The sequence below is a fragment of the Oncorhynchus gorbuscha genome, linkage group LG13 (assembly GCF_021184085.1).
Source record: "Oncorhynchus gorbuscha isolate QuinsamMale2020 ecotype Even-year linkage group LG13, OgorEven_v1.0, whole genome shotgun sequence".
Lineage (NCBI taxonomy): Eukaryota > Metazoa > Chordata > Actinopteri > Salmoniformes > Salmonidae > Oncorhynchus > Oncorhynchus gorbuscha.
This window is the reverse complement of record NC_060185.1, coordinates 66560248-66579618: the sequence shown is the minus strand read 5'-3', so window position 1 is coordinate 66579618 and position 19371 is coordinate 66560248. Positions and strand designations below refer to the sequence as shown.

At 42.0% G+C, this 19371-nt stretch overlaps 1 protein-coding gene across 1 annotated transcript in view; it reads right to left on the bottom strand.

Moving 5' to 3' along the window:
- LOC123993360 (vascular endothelial growth factor receptor kdr-like) overlaps positions 1 to 17145 on the bottom strand; it is an 80935-nt gene extending 63790 nt beyond the window's left edge. Inside the window, exons 1-3 of the mRNA XM_046295435.1 lie at positions 16577 to 17145; positions 4545 to 4632; positions 1298 to 1500 (exon numbers count right to left, since the gene is read on the bottom strand). Of these exons, the coding sequence (XP_046151391.1) occupies positions 1298 to 1500; positions 4545 to 4632; positions 16577 to 16637 (352 nt within the window). The 5' untranslated portion in view covers positions 16638 to 17145. The remainder of the gene's footprint in view (positions 1 to 1297; positions 1501 to 4544; positions 4633 to 16576) is intronic.
- Between the last annotated feature and the right edge of the window lie 2226 nt (positions 17146 to 19371).

Below are 19371 nucleotides of genomic sequence, written 5' to 3'. Positions count from 1 at the left end.
ATGTGGAGAGATATGGCTGTTGTTGTCTGCTAAATGAGGTATGGAATGGATGGAGCCTCTCCTTTATATATATATATATATATATATATATATATTTTTTTTTTAAATCTTATTCTGTCTTTTTTTCTGAAAGACTGGCTGGCTTCCAGCTCCTGTATCCTGCAGGAAGATGTCAGGCTGCTCAGTGACCATGGTTCTAGCCTGGCCCTTAAAAGCCCCTGTTGTTCTAATAGCCGTCTCAGTTTAAACCGTACTGCACTATAGGCGTTGGCCCATTTAAAATCACCCCCTGCTTTTTAGAGGGAGTTTGTTGAACTTATGCTGTTCTGAAACAAACCAACTGTAATGAAAAATATGAAGAAAAAAAACATACAGATCAGGAGTGAAAAAAGTCCTTATCGGCATTAAAATGAACAGAATCCAACAAACTATTTCAATCACAAAGGGAGATCCTTTTCATATCAACTTTCACACACTGGGAGCTTTTGGCTAATTATGTACTTTACGCTAGAGCTCTGCTACCCGACCTGAGCCCGATGGGCCCTGACATTATACAACGGGTTAGGGCTGGGAAGGGCCTGTTGTTTAATCAATTACTAAGGTACGGGTAGGGCTCGGGTATCACTAAACTGATCATTAACATTTTGAAGCTGAGCCAATTGCTCATGTTTTGCTTCAAAGTACATATCATGGTGTCAGAAGTGCTTGAACCTCATCAAATATAACACTAGAACATTGACCGAGTCCACAGGAGAGAATATTTTAACAGAAAAAGTCATGTTCCTTGAGTTTTATCGGAGTTTAGAGGGAGGAAAAGTAGCTAGCTGCTCTCTGTCTTGTCATTGAGCATAACAGCAAGCAGAGACATTGCTATGGATACTCACACAAGCAGAGCCATGCACAGAGCGCATGCAGAGCGAGCGGGGAGGGGGAGAGAGAACAGACAGAGACGGCTCACGGATTCTAACAAAGGAAGTTATTTCTTATTTCGCATTCAGGTAAGTCCAGCCCTAAAATTTGACATAAGCAATCGGGCCTGGGTAGGGCCTGAACGTCACGGGCATGGGTAGGGCTTGGGCTTAAAATTCATGCCCGAGCAGGGCACTACTTCATTCAAGAATGTCATTATAGAACTCAACAAGGATGATTTACTCTGTCAGCATACATTTACATTTACATTTAAGTCATTTAGCAGACGCTCTTATCCAGAGCGACTTAAAACCTGCTGCATATACAGCATTGTATGAAAGGGGCTATACCATTGGGAAATGTCTGAACAGTATAAAGCGGGACTCACCTTTGACGTAGATGTAGGTGGAGCTGAAGTCGGCGGAGGGCTGGGTGTACCTGCAGCTGTAGAGGCCCGTGTCATTGGGGCTCAGGTGGCTCACCAGCAACTTACTGCAGTGGGCGTGCAGCTGGGGCTCACACTCCTCCACGCGCACCCCCTCCGAGGTGACGTCCCGCCAGGGCAGCCTCCAGTGCAGTCGGGCGGCACCTCTGATAAAGACACAGCAGAAGTAAGCCCCAAGAACTGATAGAGGATCAGATATTATTTAGTGTCCCTAATGGTTCAAATGTGGATTGAGGGTAGGGAAATCGGATTCTAGATCTGTGGTTAAGGGCAACATCTATGTCAAGCGACAAAGTACTGAGGGTCTGAGAGGGTCAGTCAGACCACCTGCATCATCCCTTTCTTATTACCCTCCTACCCCCACTAGGGTTCTGGGTCGTCACCCTCAGGTCAGCAGCATCACCAAATCAAATACCGTAATTTCCGGACTATAAACCGCTACTTTATTCCCGCACTTTAAACCTTGCGGTTTATACAATGACGCGGCTAAAACTGAGCACCGTCACATAATGTGACGTAAATCGAGCGCGCTCAATCTTCCCATCATTCTGATAACGGTAGTAATTTTGTCACCCTCATCATGGCAAAGACACAGAGAAATGCATATGATGCAGCTTTCAAGTTGAAGGCGATAAATCTGGCTGTTGGAAAAGGAAATAGAGCTGCTGCATGGGAGCTTGGCCTTAATGAGTCGATGATAAGACGTTGGAAACAGCAGCGTGAGGAACTGACTCAGTGCAGAAAGACAACAAAAGCTTTCAGAGGGAAGAAAAGCAGATGGCCCAAAGTATTTGCAGCCACTCGACATCAGTGTAAATCGTGCATTTAAGGTGGTGCTCCTTGTTCAGTGGGAGGCTTGGATGACAAGTGGGGAGAAATCCTTCACTAAAACGGGCCGCTGGCGAAGAGCCACTTATGGTCAAGTCTGCCAGTGGGTCCTGACAGCGTGGAGCATTGTCAAAAAATCCACTATCATCAACGGGTTTCGAAAGGCTGGACTGCAGCGTGTTGAAGGGGCAGCATGAGCTCAGCGGGGTATTTGCCTCCGGATGAAAGTGACAAGAGCGACAATGAAAACGATCCAACATCGGATGAAGCAATTCTGAGGCTATTCAACTCCGACACTGAAGGAGATGACTTCAGTGGTTTCAGTGCACAGGAGGAGGAAGATAGTGACCAATGACTTTCTTGGTAGGCTACTGTTTTAATATTTGTTCCAAGCCGTGTTTCGTTAAAGCCTATTTATTTTTGTTACAAGCCGTGTTTCGTTTAAAGGCTGTGTAAAGTTCATTTGTTTCAATGTACCGGTAGGCACCTGCGGCTTATAGACATGTGCGGCTTATTTATGTACAAAATACATATTTTTAAATAATTCAGTGGGTGCGGTTTATATTCAGGTGCGCTTAATAGTCCAGCAATTACGGTACCTTCATTGTCTCACCTGATTTATGCACACAAACATACTCTCAAATGTTACAGGCACAAGCTCTTAAAACTGGAATCCTTAATTGAAACAATAACAATGTCGTCACTCCGCCTGGAGAAAATGTAACCTCTTTTAAATTCATAGATCAGAACTAGGGATGCAAGGACTGACCATCCATGATATCAAAATTGTAGTTTTAGAAGATACAGTGTTTGTTCACATGTACATTGTATAAAACAAGATTATATGTTGGGTTCTGATGGGGTACAACAGTTTAACTGAACTCGTGAGGCATGTATAAGTTATATTCTTCAAGAATCAATGGCTATATATAATTAATTAAGTCCAAAAATGGATGTAGCAACTAAGGATTCTAGTTTTAAGAATCCATCAGAACTTTTATTTAAACTTATTCAAATCCGTGTAAAACTTTGGCTTTGACCTGATTTGACTGATTATGTGCCTTTTCTGTTTTTTGATAGTGGATATTCTCAGGAAAAGAAATGAATGGTTTGCAATAATTATTCTGTGGGAATTCTTCCAGTGTCACACCATTTTGTTCCGGTTGCCAGTTGATTAGGTCCAGCCCCTCCCCTCAGGACCTCTCAGATGATGTTTATTGGAAAGTGTTTAAAGGCCCTTCCAATAATCTGGAGTCATCTTGATAACTTGGATTTGCACATGAGGACATGGCTGGGGTCTCTGGTGATGTGTTCAAATAACACATATTCCAAACAATGTTGTTTACAATGTCGCCTATTAAAAGCGACCCCAGAGGATCTTGAACAATTTCTCGCTGCATACCATTGCCTCTACCTACAGCGCCTTGGGTCAAGCAACTTCAAACTCTCATCACGAGGCTAGAAACCATAGTTTCAGTTCGGGGACTTTTTAGCACATGGCCTTGGAGGGAAGTGTTGCATTAGGAAAACAGGGGTTAGCTTTCCTGAAGTGTCTAGAAAAATGATGCAAGGCTCTCTAAACGCTTAACAAATGTGTGCACTTCATACAGACAGGGGTCCCATCGGCCCCCCCGGAGGAATTTGGAACAGATTGATAAATGGGGACCACACTGTTCCTGGCTGGGAGTGTAACTGCCTAGCTGCCTCTGTGGTCTGACGGTCTTGATGCTCCAGCAGTCCCTTTTACATTCCCTCTCCTTACTTTATCCTGACCTAGCTGTCTAATGGTGCCAGACAGGCTTCCTTGGCAGTCCAGAGAACAGCCAACCACTGGAGCAGGACCAGGAGCTAATAAATGACAGGGTAGGGGTGTTGGCATGAACCATTTGGATTTTTGATGTGAGGCTTGCCAGGGAGTTCAGATTATTTCCCGTACCTCTATCATCAAAATGAATGGCCTATTTTAAAAGGCATTTACACTTTTTTGTTCTGTCCATATGACCTAACTGAGAAAACCCCAGAGTTGTAAAAAACAAGTATTTCCTTGTCTGGTTGTGTGGGCAGGAACAACTCCTGACTCTTGTGATGGGGCCCTATAGAGTACAGATGTAGAATATTAATTTCATCACCCTGTTGCATGAGACTATCAACCCCTACAAAAATGTCCAGTAATTATAATCCACAAAATAATTCACATTTCCTGTTGCTGCGGGATTATTATTTTACTGCTGTAAGTAAACTGGTTCAAATTAAGATCCTACATTTATAAGTTAGAACATATTTTCTGTTGGGGAACTTGTTGGTTCAGTATGTGTGTGTGTGTTTGTTTGTGGGTATGTGTGTGTGTAAATATGTGTCATACCTGCAGGTGAGGGTGAGTGACTTCCCAGTGTGGCGAAGGTGTGTGTCCCCAGAGGGAAGTAGAAGAGGGTCCGGTAGGCTGACCTGACCTGTAAAACACACACACACATTCAGACATTAGCTAACACACTCAGTGGATACATTAATACACACTGCACATTTCAAAGTTTCGCTTCATAGTTGTCTTACAGTAAACAACAAATTACATCATGCCTCTATTTACAGTCAACCTAATTACACCATGCCTCTATTTACAGTCAACCTAATTAAACCATGCCTCTATTTACAGTCAACCTAATTACACCATGCCTCTATTTACAGCAACCTAATTACACCATGCCTCTATTTACAGTCAACCTAATTACACCATGCCTCTATTTACAGTCAACCTAATTACACCATGCCTCTATTTACGGTCAACCAAATTACACCATGCCTCTATTTATGGTCAACCTAATTACACCATGCCTCTATTTGCAGTCAACCAAATTACACCATGCCTCTATTTATGGTCAACCTAATTACACCATGCCTCTATTTACAGTCAACCTAATTACACCATGCCTCTATTTACTGTCAACCAAATTACACCACGCCTGTATATAATCATCCTAATTACTCCATTCCTCTATTTACGGTCAACCAAATTACACCATGCCTCTATTTACAGTCAACCTAGTTACACCATGCCTCTATTTACAGTCAACCTAATTACACCATGCCTCTATTTACGGTCAACCTAATTACACCATGCCTCTATTTACAGTCAACCTAATTACACCATTCCTCTATTTACAGCCAAGAATCCTACAGTCTGACTTACTAGTGGTGTAATAAATTTCTTGAGAGTTTTTCCCCTGAGTCAGTACAACCCATGTTCTGGTCTACTCTGCTGCTGGTTCTTATGCAAGTGGTGCTCTGCTGTGCAGGGGTCAGATTTGGGGATGGGAGGGGTGTGGGTTGTTTCCGGTGCAGTCCATGTAGGGTAGGGCACTGGATGGATACTGGTCTGATCTGGTAGTGATGAGCTATGTGAGTGTGATAGAGTGGGGTGGGTGGGAGGCATATGGGGGGGGGGGGGGGCAGCTGTGCACCTCAGCCAGCCAGACGGGTCAGTCACAACTGGGGAGAACCGGGCAGACCCAGATGAGCCCTGCAACATGTCAACAAGCACTTCCTCCAGATCAATCAGTCAATCTAGCTTGGTGGGGACTCTCTCTCTCTCTTCCTCTCTTTCTCATAACACTTGTTTGGGCAGATGTACTTTTTTATTGACCTCTGATCTTGTTGATGCTCTGTATGCTATTATTAAATTTGTAGGGAAGAGCGACAAAAAGGGTAGGTTGAAACGGTGGATTAAAAATCCCAGTTGGGGGTGGGCCTGGCTAAAGCTGTTGATAGGTGCTGCTCGCGGTACTCAGCAAAGGAAGCACTGTCATTCTCTCTGCTGTCCGTGAGGTGTGACGGTCTTATAAGTGATTTCCTTCTTTTGACTCTACTCCCCAAGCAGCTTGTGTACTGACAACCTGGGGTTTAGTCCGGTCGCCAGGCAAATACGTTCATTACATTTTCTCTTTTAGAGCGGATATCTGCAGCGAAACTTTTACTTGAGTCATACAGTATCCAGACAGTCAATGGAATTACACAACAAGGCTAATTCCCTGTGTGGACTCCAGAAACCCACACACACACAAATGCACGTGAACACAACACACACACACACACACACACAATCAAAAGTACACAGAGTTCGGATTTGTTTCACTATGAGGGTCTGAACAGCTGTTGTTCAAGAATGAACTGCCCATGCCAATGTTGGCACTCAATATCATCCCCCCCCCCCCCAAAATGTTATAACATCATTGTTTCGTATGAGTCCAAGGTTATTTGGAGGGGAAGGGATGTGGTCAAAGGTTTTTAAAGGGATCAAAACATTCCTCTCAGTATGACAGAGTACTAGAGTATAGGGTCTAAGTATACTACATCGCTCTCTTTAATACTTCTACTTCTGCTAAACCTAAATCAGAGATCACAATCGTCAGACAAACATGCTACGACTCTGTCGTTATGACTTTTTCCTTATTGCCCAAGTGTGTATTCACACATGGATGGATCGATGTGTACATAAACAAAGGCCTGAAGAATGTGACGGTGCATATTTCAAACCAGCTGAGAGAAAAGGACGTACTCACACCAAGATTCCTAGAAAACGGTCCTGCCTAAAGCTAATGTTTCCTAAAGCTCATATGTTGTCCATTTATGCTTTAAATAATATATATATATTCCTAAAAAGTCTTATTTACTAGGGCTGGGAATTGCCAGGGACTTCACAATACGATATTATCATGATACTTAGGTGCCGCTATGTATTGCGATCCTATACTGCGATTTGATGTTTCAAACATTTTTTCTCACCATATGTCTGCTGGAGAGAGACGAGAGATCACGAGAAAATTTGTTTTGATCAGTCAGGAGAAACAAAAGAGCCTTAAAACATGTCGGCGCACTATTTAAAAGGAAGATGGAGAACAAGCTACAGGATGAAAAATACCAGATTTTTGGCACAGGTACAGCCGACTAGTGCTAGCTAACGCTACCTACAGTAGCACAAATTGGAGTCAACTATCTATATAATATCGTCCAAAAATAATATTGCGATATGTACTGTATGGATTTATTTCCCCGATAACTATTTTATTTACTGTCTACAAATGACCTCTAGTAAAGTACTGCTGATGCTATGTTACAGTATTATGGTTTGGTTGTAATTGAACTTGACTCTCATTCAAAAACTCTCCCACTCCACCACTTTTGTTCCACACTTTGATCCACTTGCTTTTACATACTGTATGCACAAAGTGTCTCTCTCACACACATCCCCCACACACACACACACACACACACACACACACACACACACACACACACACACACACACACACACACACACACACACACACACACACACACACACACACACACACACACACACACACACACACACACACACACACACACACACACACCATACTACAACCTGACCTCACCACTCACTGGAGGGAAACTCTTCTCCTAAAACCAGGCAGTTCTCTCTGCTCTGCTCTGCTCTGCTCAACAAACTACAGATGGATGGTTCCCACTTAAAAAAAGACCCCTCATCAAGCCACCCGCCGTGTCCCCCCGCCCCCACCGAACAGCTGTGTGCCGCATTCCTCCAACGGAACGCCTGAAGAATCCAGAAATTGTGCTTGTTGTGGTGGTTCAGTTCAGAGGGTCCAAGACCTGGTTCTCATTAGGAGCCATAAAAGGAGAGGACAGGCATGGAACCAACAAAAAACCAGAGAGAGAGCAACCACTCTCCGATGCCTCTCTGGGTTGCCATATTTAGCTCAGTGCTTGTTGGCGTTGGGCTCTTATGACAGTTTTCAAACAGCAGTTGACATTGGTAGTGTTACTCTGGGACCTCCATTCATAAGTTCCTAGCCTCCCTCTGTGCAGAGCTGGGGAAGCAACAAAGAACAGGACATTGTGTTTTGAAAACACGTGTGGTCGTTACACTTCCAGGAAGGACTTTTGCTTTTGCTTCTAAAAGGTTGGGATTCCAAGCTCTATTTGGACGTGTTTGGGGTCAAGCTAAAACGGAAAGCAAAAATGTTATCAGAGAACAAACGGGGCCTCCAAACAATGACAAATTGACTGTTTTTAAACTAATCCAAATCCTATCTTTGTGTCTAGTCCCCATGGAAATCAGTGTGCTCTTTAAAACACCCAAAACCATTTCAGCTGTTTTCTGCCAGACACTTGTGTAATCGAAATACTATCTCATGAGCTGTTCATTGACTACAACTCAGCGCTCAACACCATTGTGCCTTTCAATCTCATAATTAAGATAAGAACCCTGGGCAGTGGTGGATAAAGTACTCAATTGTCATTCTTGAGTAAAAGTAAAGATACATTAATAGAAAATGACTCAAGTAAATACAGTGGGGAGAACTAGTATTTGATACACTGCCGATTTTGCAGGTTTTTCCTACTTACAAAGCATGTAGAGGTCTGTAATTTTTATCGTAGGTACACTTCAACTGTGAGAGACGGAATCTAAAACAAAAATCCAGAAAATCACATTGTATGATTTTTAAGTAATTAATTTGCATTTTATTGCATGACATAAGTATTTGATCACCTACCAACCAGTAAGAATTCCGGCTCTCACAGACCTGTTCGTTTTTCTTTAAGAAGCCTTTCTGTTCTCCACTCATTACCTGTATTGATGATGATGGTAGGCCTGATCACCGACGACGATGAGACAGCCTACAGGGACGAGGTCAGAGACCTGGCAGTGTGGTGCCAGGACAACAACCTCTCCCTCAACGTCAGCAAGACAAAGGAGCTGATTGTGGACTACAGGAAACGGAGGGCCAAACACGCCCCCATTCACATCGACGGAGCGGTAGTGGAGCGGGTTGAGGGCTTCAAGTTCTTCGGTGTCCACATCACTAAAGATCTATCATGGTCCAAACACATCAACACAGTCATGAAGAGGGCACAACAACACCTCTTCCACATCAGGAGGCTAAAAGGATTTGACATGGGCTCTCAGATCCACAAAAGGTTCTATAGCTGCACCATTGAGAGCATCTTGATTGGCTGCGTCACCGCTTGGTATGGCAACTGGCATCCGACCGCAAGGCGCTACAGTGGGTAATGCGTACGGCCCAGTAAATCACTGGGGCCGAACTCCATGCGATCCAGGACCTCTATACCAGTCACTCAAGTCATAGACTGTTCTCTCTGCTACGGCACTGCAAGCGATACCGATGCACCAAGTCTGGAACCAACAGGATGCTGAACAGCTTCTTCCCCCAAGCCATAAGACTGCTAAATAGTTAGTTAAATAGTTAACCAGCAGCTACCGAGAATATTGCATTGACCCTTATTGCACTAATCTCTTTTGACTCTTCACTTACACTGCTGTTACTGTTTATTATCTATCCCGTTGCCTAGCCATTTCATCTCTACCAATATTTACATATCTTCCTCAATTACCTTGTACCCTACCCGTGCTAATCGACTCGGTAATGGTACCCTGGGTATATAGCCAAGTTATCATTTCTCATTGTGTATTCATTCCTGGTGTTATTACATTTCTATTTATTCCTGGTGTTATTAAATTTCTATTTATTCCTGGTGTTATTAAATTTCTATTTATTCCTGGTGTTATTACATTTATATTTATTCCTGGTGTTATTATATTTCTATTTATTCCTGGTGTTATTACATTTCTATGTATTCCTGGTGTTATTACATTTCTATGTATTCCTGGTGTTATTATATTTCTATGTATTCCTGGTGTTATTATATTTCTATGTATTCCTGGTGTTATTAAATTTCTATGTATTCCTGGTGTTATTATATTTCTATGTATTCCTGGTGTTATTAAATTTCTATGTATTCCTGGTGTTATTAAATGTCTATGTATTCCTGGTGTTATTTTTTTATTTATTTATTCCTTGTGTTATTGTTGTCTATTATTTACATTTTTCTCTCTGCATTGTTGGGATGGACCCATCAGTAAGCATTTCACTGTTAGTCTACACCTGTTATTTACCAAGCATGTGACAAATACAATTTGATTTGATGTTAAATCCTTTAGGTAAGAAACTGCTGCTGAACCCAATATGATGCCGCTTAAGAGTTTGAACTGGGGATTTCCTCCCAAACACAGTCATCTCATACCATAATAATGGGGTTTTATTACGCACTAATACACACGAGCTGTTGGCAACTAGCCTGGACTGCCTGGCTACTGCCACATTCAGACTCTCACTCTCTCTCACGTTCTCTCTCTCTTCCTATTTTAAAGTGATGATGTATGGAATTCCCTCATGTCTCTGTGTGCTTCCCGTGCTTCCCGTCCTACCATCTACCAGTAAGGCAGTCTCTGGAGTGAGAGTGAGAGGATATATTTTGGGGTTTTCAAGGCAAAAACAACAATGCGGAATAATGACTCCCTCGTTTAACCTTGCCACTCCATCTCTTTGTAAGTCCAACATGGGGAACAAAGGGCAGGGAGAGGATGGTGGGGGACACACACTCCTTTATAAAAGAGAAAGGTCAGAGGCTTGTGAGTCATATTCGCTGCAGTGTGTCCATGGATACAGCAGAGTAGCATAACAGTAGCCAGCTATAGTCAATCAGTTTCCACCGACATGATCACTGGCTTCCTGTACCGCACTGGGCAACCATTTTTACCTCAATAGCACATTATAACATTTCCACACATTTTTCACAATATATTTAGTTTAAGCAACTGGCTTTAACACTACTGCGAATTTCCCAAACAAGGAACTTAAAATATTCCATTATTAATTTCAAGGATTTACTGGCTCACAGTTGGTGGGCTGTAATGGATTGTGGGGTTACATTGGGGTTAACCTGTCTTGCACTGTTATATTCATTGCCTCATGGCATGATGATACAGCCATCCCACTGTGATGTTGTTCTGAGCCAGTGGTATTTTGTGAGTTGTCTTTAGGTTTGTCAGAACAAATACACAGAAAGACAAACTCACAAGATTTGCTATGCTCTGGTGGCAGATTTACAACAAACAGCTGAGAAGATTGACAAGAGTTGGGACCCCCTGCCAAAATAAGAAGTTGCTACTACTACTGCTCTTTCTGTGCAGTTAAGAGTTTCTCCTCGTGTGTTGAGAATACACTCTCACACTGGGTCCTTCAGAAATCACTGCACTTTGCCAAAAATACGGGTCCTTCAGAAAACACTGCACTTTGCCAAAAATATGGGTCCTTCAGAAATCACTGCACTTTGTCAACAATATGGGTCATTCAGAAATCACTGCACTTTGTCAACAATATGGGTCCTTCAGAAATCACTGCACTTTGTCAACAATACGGGTCCTTCAGAAAACACTGCACTTTGCCAAAAATATGGGTCCTTCAGAAATCACTGCACTTTGTCAACAATACGGGTCCTTCAGAAAACACTGCACTTTGCCCAAAATATGGGTCCTTCAGAAATCACTGCACTTTGTCAACAATATGGGTCATTCAGAAATCACTGCACTTTGTCAACAATATGGTTAAGACAACAGTAAAAGAGAGTTACTTTTTTATTAGCCCGTAGATTACCTCTTGGAGACAGAATTTCCCTGCATCTCCTTTAAAAAGGCAGAATAAAGGACAATGGGTGGCCAGTCAGCTTTTCCTGGTAATACAGAATAAAATGTGGCTAACTATAGGAATATCCTGTATAACGAGATTCCTACGAGCTCTTCCAATGTGTAAGCCAGGAGGATTCTTGTTCCATAACATGTGAGATTACAACTGGCTGGTGGACAGAAGGTCCTTGAAATTTAAATCACATGAAGGGGTTAATATAAAATATATTGCCGGCTCAGCAAGAAAGATATATGTCTTATACAAGGGGATGCTGCTATCATCACTGTTAATAACAGCGATAACAACTGATCCCTGAATGTAAAATGTCCAGATTCAACTGAAGTGCTTCTGCTGTGCAGTTAGAAGTCTCCCAATCCAAGAATCCATCATGTACAAGAGAGGTACGAGAGCTAAGGAAACCTGCCAACACCAACAGCTGAGTTAATATTTCACCTTGGAATAACACCACATTGGTGGATATGTTGGCAGCAGTCTAGCCCGTCAGAGAGAAACAGAGATGCTTGGTGTGTGTGTGTGGATGTGTGTGTGTGTGTGTGTGTGTGTGTGTGTGTGTGTGTGTGTGTGTGTGTGTGTGTGTGTGTGTGTGTGTGTGTGTGTGTGTGTGTGTGTGTGTGTGTGTGTGTGTGTGTGTGTGTGTGTGTGTGTGTGTGTGTGTGTGTGTGTGTGTGTGTGTGTGTAGGCTGCATGACACGGACATACCATTGGTGAGGGATGAGCTCCCTTTGAACTTAGATGACCTCTCCCTATCACTCCCATTGGCCATCTCAAGTGCCCACAGAGGGGAGAACAAATATTTTAAAATCAACTTAACTGGAACATCATACTCCTTAACCCAGAGAAACAGCTTCAAAAGGCACACTGGACCATTGAGTTTCCATTTGACACTAAGGGCTGACTTTTGGAACAGGTTGTTTGAATTGGAAACAAAGTTAAGGGAGATGCGAGGCCAAGGAAGTGCACGGTTGGATAATGTTACATTTGATCCTCTCAGTTATTCCCTTTAAATAAGCGGCTGAAATGGATCGGCAAAGACTTTGATTTTGTTTAGGATTTGTGGTTTTGTGGCTGAAAATGAAGAAACTTAGATCCCATTGTGGTTTGAAGAGTTTTCTCACCACTTCCCCCTTCCCTCATCTAATTTTGTGTGATTCAGTCAATGACTTATGGTCAGCGGAACCCTACTGTCCTCTAGGTCTCCATTAACTGTGGCGTGGGTGTCAAAACCATACCATAAACTCCCTGACTCATCTGAATCTGTTGTAGTTTCCCAACCACAACCCTGCTCTGGGTCTGACCTTCCAGCAGATGGGCAGTGTCAAGCATCATTTCTGAAGGTGATTGAGATAGTTCCCATCTGAACGTTCTGTTCCCGTCAATGTGATGATAGGCAACAATCCCAAGAGAGATGATATTATCCCACGAGAAATAGCCACTGTAATAGACTAAATAGACCAACTTTACTGCGTAGTGCACACACCCTATCACTGTACTGGTGGAGGGAGAACTTGTATTATCTGAACACCAGACAGTTACATCAAATAAAGCTCTGTTTTCATCGTCCCGAGCAAAGAGATGCTGCAGGAAAGAATTCTCCGGCTGTCAGAGCCATCAGGCTTCAGATAGTGCCAGCGGGCCGAGGAGGAGAGAACTCATGCCTTGCGCTAAATCAAAAGCAGTCACACATACCACTCAGAGTAAAATATGTGCTCATCATTTTTACTTGACCTCTCTATCATTGAACAAGTCATATGGAATGTAACAGTTAAATGGGTTTGACAGGAATGTAACAGTTAAATGGGGTTGACAGGAATGTAACAGTTAAATGGGGTTGATAGGTATGTAATGGTTAAATGGGGTTGACAGGTATGTAATGGTTAAATGGGGTTGACAGGAATGTAATGGTTAAATGGGGTTGACAGGTATGTAATGGTTAAATGGGGTTGACAGGTATGTAATGGTTAAATGGGGTTGACAGATATGTAATGGTTAAATGGGGTTGACAGGTATGTAATGGTTAAATGGGTTTGACAGGTATGTAATGGTTAAATGGGGTTGACAGGAATGTAATGGTTAAATGGGGTTGACAGGTATGTAATGGTTAAATGGGGTTGACAGGTATGTAATGGTTAAATGGGGTTGACAGGTATGTAATGGTTAAATGGGGTTGACAGGTATGTAATGGTTAAATGGGGTTGACAGGTATGTAATGGTTAAATGGGTTTGACAGGTATGTAATGGTTAAATGGGGTTGACAGGAATGTAATGGTTAAATGGGGTTTGACAGGTATGTAATGGTTAAATGGGGTTGACAGGTATGTAATGGTTAAATGGGGTTGACAGGTATGTAATGGTTAAATGGGGTTGACAGGTATGTAATGGTAAATGGGGTTGACAGGTATGTAATGGGGTTGACAGGTATGTAATGGTTAAATGGGGTTGACAGGTATGTAATGGTTAAATGGGGTTGACAGGTATGTAATGGTTAAATGGGGTTGACAGGTATGTAATGGTTAAATGGGGTTGACAGGTATGTAATGGTTAAATGGGGTTGACAGGTATGTAATGGTTAAATGGGTTTGACAGGTATGTAATGGTTAAATGGGGTTGACAGGTATGTAATGGTTAAATGGGGTTGACAGGTATGTAATGGTTAAATGGGGTTGACAGGTATGTAATGGTTAAATGGGGTTGACAGGTATGTAATGGTTAAATGGGGTTGACAGGTATCCAAAGCGACTTACAGTCATGTGACATCGAACCCACTACCCTGCGTAATGGTTAAATGGGGTTGACAGGTATGTAATGGTTAAATGGGGTTGACAGGTATGTAATGGTTAAATGGGGTTGACAGGTATGTAATGGTTAAATGGGGTTGACAGGTATGTAATGGTTAAATGGGTTTGACAGGTATGTAATGGTTAAATGGGGTTGACAGGTATGTAATGGTTAAATGGGGTTGACAGGTATGTAATGGTTAAATGGGTTTGACAGGTATGTAATGGTTAAATGGGGTTGACAGGTATGTAATGGTTAAATGGGTTTGACAGGTATGTAATGGTTAAATGGGGTTGACAGGAATGTAATGGTTAAATGGGGTTGACAGGTATGTAATGGTTAAATGGGGTTGACAGGTATGTAATGGTTAAATGGGGTTGACAGGTAAGGCCTAATAAGGGTCCACTTTGATCTGGAGAGAGTTGGGTAACAGATACAATATATTAATGTTAGTGTTCGCTTTTGGCGATAGGAAAGAGGATTTACCAATTTCAAGCATCTATAATCAATTTATGCCACTTATCTCTAGCAGTGCCTTACAAATCCACCAACAATCTCAATGACATCCAATACTAAACAAAGTCACATCACCAGCACAATATGGAATAAATGCCTGTTTTTCAACTTAGTTGGGTTTATTCCAGATTATTTGTAGTGGACCCCACCCCCATCTCTATGGTAATGTACCTGTCCATCTGACCAAAACGCTCCCCATCCCTGTCTTTAGACCCCATTTACTATTAATGGCCCTACCATACAGCCAATCACCATGCAGAAATGATCTCCCTTTCCTCCTCCCCATTGTCCTGTGAGCGTAAGGAGCTCCGGGAAGGAATATTTTCTCAGGTAGCGTGTCACGTTTCCGTGACTTCTACTGGCCAGAACAATACCAGGGTGCCTCCTGCCCCTCCATCCGCTTCCTCCTTGTGTCTTTCCCACGCTCCGCTTGTGGACAGTGAAGGAAATCTATTTGGAAACATTGTAGACAAAGCTAGACACTAAAAAAGTAGCAGGGGATGGAGGAGATAGATGGGGGCAGTATTTCCTCTGCTTGGATGTCATGTTTATTTGGACACAGGGAGGAAGACATATCTGTGTAGCACACCGGGAAAGACACAATCTCGAGAAACATCCACCTTTTCTGCTCCATTTTGTTTACGTGGAGAGGCATCAAGATCCTGGGGCTGCCAAGTTATAACAATGTGAAACATACATTCTATTCTCAAGATGTTGAACAACCTTTGACTCAGGGGATCCACATGATAACAATGCTAGAACACATATTTTCACCATAACTGAAACACTGGTTCTGTTTTCAAATTGATTTCCCCTCCTGCAGGGGCCGAGTTTTCTGTAACACATCAGACATAATTTCACCAATATCCAGTACGTTTCACACAAAAACGACCAATCTGAATGAACTCATTTCAGATTAACTGATGAGATTAACTAATGAGGTAATAGGTGAAAGGTATAGGTGATAATAAAGTCATAGGTATAGGTCATAAACTCACTAAGGTAAATCACCACAGTAGCCGGTACTCAATTAGGCTAAATCCTCACTTCAATTGAAAGTGACATCTACTGGTGACAAGATGAACTGCAATGTCCATACCTGTATGGATTCCTAATTGGCAGAACCTCAACTTTTAAATTAACTTCAATTACCATAGAAACTGCATTTCAACGACATGGAATTTTAATTCCAAGAAAGAACAGGGGCATTTTCAATTGAACTTAGTTGGATTGTGTGATATGGTCATGATTTGATAATGATCACCTCATAAACCTATGTCGTAAAGTGTCCATTCCAAAACAAAATGAGTTTGTGTCTTCAAACTCTTGAATAAAAAAATACAATCTACTTATTAATAGGCTGCATACCAGCAAAATGACAGACTAAACGTGAAAATCAATCTTCAATTATTCATATTTGACAGGGTAATAAATCATCAAATGTGGGGGCATTAAGTAACGAAATTATACCGAGGTCCAACTCGCATAACCAAATAATACTTTTGGATAAACGATCTCTGGATAAATATGGAATAATTCTTACCGGTGATATATGTGATCAAATGAAGGAGGATTGACAGTTTCGCGCAGTCGAGCGGGGCCATTCTGTCGACCACAGATGATAGCCCTACTTCAATAAAATCAATCCCAAGGAAGAGCCAAAAGTGTTGGCTGAGGATGAAAACGGAGAAAATTCGCAGCTAGGGCTAATAGTCCAAAAGTGACAAATTCCCTTTCGTTTTTAATCCCAACAATCCTTAGATCATAATGTAAGAAACTCAGCAGTCTTCCTTGTATCCCATAGCTTGTTTTGCAGGACAGCTCCCCAGCGCAGTTTTGGTTCCAGTTGAAGAGACAGATGAGAGCAGTCCCCGAGGGCAGGTGCGACCCGCGCGACAGTATCCCTCCTTCCTTGGAACTGATTAGATTGAATTTGAACAAGCGTTGCCACAAAGTGCCCGATTCCTAAAATATTCTGTACACGATAACAAAAAGCTCCAAATTTTAAATAAACAAAACACAGAGAAAAATCAACCATACATCCTCTGAACAACGTAGTGCAGACTAATTAATGCGCAACTGTCTGAAAGAATGTCTCATCCGCTTCGGTACTCGTACTCAGCACTGCTTGCAGTGCGTGGCCGTTTGTGTCTTTATACTGAAAAACAAAGGAAGTATGCAACGTCACTTGTTCAGGACAAACTGCTGTGACAGTTTTCAGTTCTAGAAACACTTTCTGCATTTTAATTTCACTAATATGACATGCAAACAGCCTACATTATATTTAATATGTATTGATGACGGTATTGGCACCCTCTTTGCTACATTAAACAGTTTTATCGTTTAAGGTTTTGAATGACTTGAATTTTTTTTCCAAGACTTCACTGACAGGAAAATAAAGATTTTAAATGAATCAGTCAAACATCATTTACCCATTTAGTGCAACATCAACATTATACTACATTTCAATTCTTGAATTCACTGTTTCACAAGTGAACTATTTGCACAGCCCTTCATTGCCCAATACAAGTCACAACGTTGCATGAAGAGAATGCAAAACAGCCTACTTGACCTTGATCAATTAAAAATAGTAAAAGTAGAGATAATCTGGTCTGGGGAAACCAGCATGAGGTGGGGGTTTTCAAAGGGGAAATATCGGTTCGAATTCTTAGAGTAAATATTTGTTGGATTTATTTTTAACTTTGCAAACAGGATATACAGCTTTTTATATCAAATGTAAATAATCCTCTGTGCGTGGCGTGAGTCCTCTGTTCCCAAGCAGCACCCCATGGTGTGTGGATGTGCAGCAGACACATGCAACAAATTATATTGGCAGTTCTCTGTGGCAGGTACTGTAAATAAGAATATCCTGTCTCACCTTTCTGTCCATCACAACGCAAGACCTGCATGACCTACCATTCTGAGTTGAGCAGCAGCACAGTACCGCAGATCCAAACTGGGCTGCATGTGTTCCCTAATGGCCCCTGGACAACTGATAGGTGAGGCCCACTACTCACTCTGCGGTCTGTAGAGAACACCATTCTTCCACATCCTTCTTCTTGAGAACATGGGAAATAATTGATCAAGCTCGACTTGTAGTCTGTGCAAGTGTGTGCGATTCATTCTGCACATCATAAACCATGATGACTTAACTAGATACGAGGAATTCATCATAAACCTGACACCAGATTATTGAAGGTGAATAATATGCCCAGAAATGCATGATAAATCACTTTTACTGACACACATGAAGTCAATCATTCATCAATAATTGATGAGATGAATACCCTGGCCTAAAGTAACTTTTGTTGACTTTTTCGTTTTTTTAAAGGTGTCAATAAAAAAAGTTTGAAAGAATACCTGAGAAATCAACTCAGTGCCGAGGAGGCCTAAACAGCGACATCTCGATGACTGTATAGAATGGAGACGGAATGAGGGCAGGATATACACTTTGGAAGTAACTGACTTCATAATATGATGAAACAAATCTTTATCACACCATTTACCTCTTTGTTTCATCCTGAGCACGAGACATCAGTTTGTGACTGGTCATGTGCCTGTCGTGTTCTACCTAGCATGCCTGCAGTTTATGTATGGTGCTTTCACTCATGATAGAGTGAGTCTTCAGAGAGCAGGGCAGTGAGGGCACATTCTCCTTGGACTGGGAGGGAAACTAGATAAGACTCAGGCAGGAACAATTGCTGGAAGCGGAGAGCTGAAAGAGGTGAGGTTTTAAGACGTTTTATTTTAGAATCTGTTGTAGCCGACGAAACACAATAAGAGGGCCTGGCCAGTTCTACACACGCAGCTTGCCGTCTTTCATTTGACCCAACAATAAAGTCTTAGTAAAAGGAGTGGGAGCAGCAACAAAGACTTTCTTCAGGGAGGCCCTGATCGCGGGTGACCAAAGGACGATGATGGATATAGAATGTAAACGATACCCCCTATTCAAAAGATCTCTCGCATACGATGGTACAGGAGACTGGAAAATCTTCTGACTTATGCAGTGCGCTACATAATGTCTTGGTCCTGCAGTTATGTTCAGTTGGTTTTGATTGATGTTTACTTCGCATCATCCAACAATCATCTCTGATTAATATGTAACTTTTACCTGTTGTAGTCTTGACTGGGATTAGGCTTTATCGGTAATTGCATTTTATGTAGGCTATGTCAAGACTATTATATGAAAATCAATTGTTAAGAGTTTATTATCCTCATTACATCTTTATTACCCTACATAGTCCTCTCAATATACTGTATTATGGATCAGAGTATACACAGGATACGTTGATAGGCTATTCATTGCTCCAGTATCAGACGCCATCTTGTGGGTGTAAA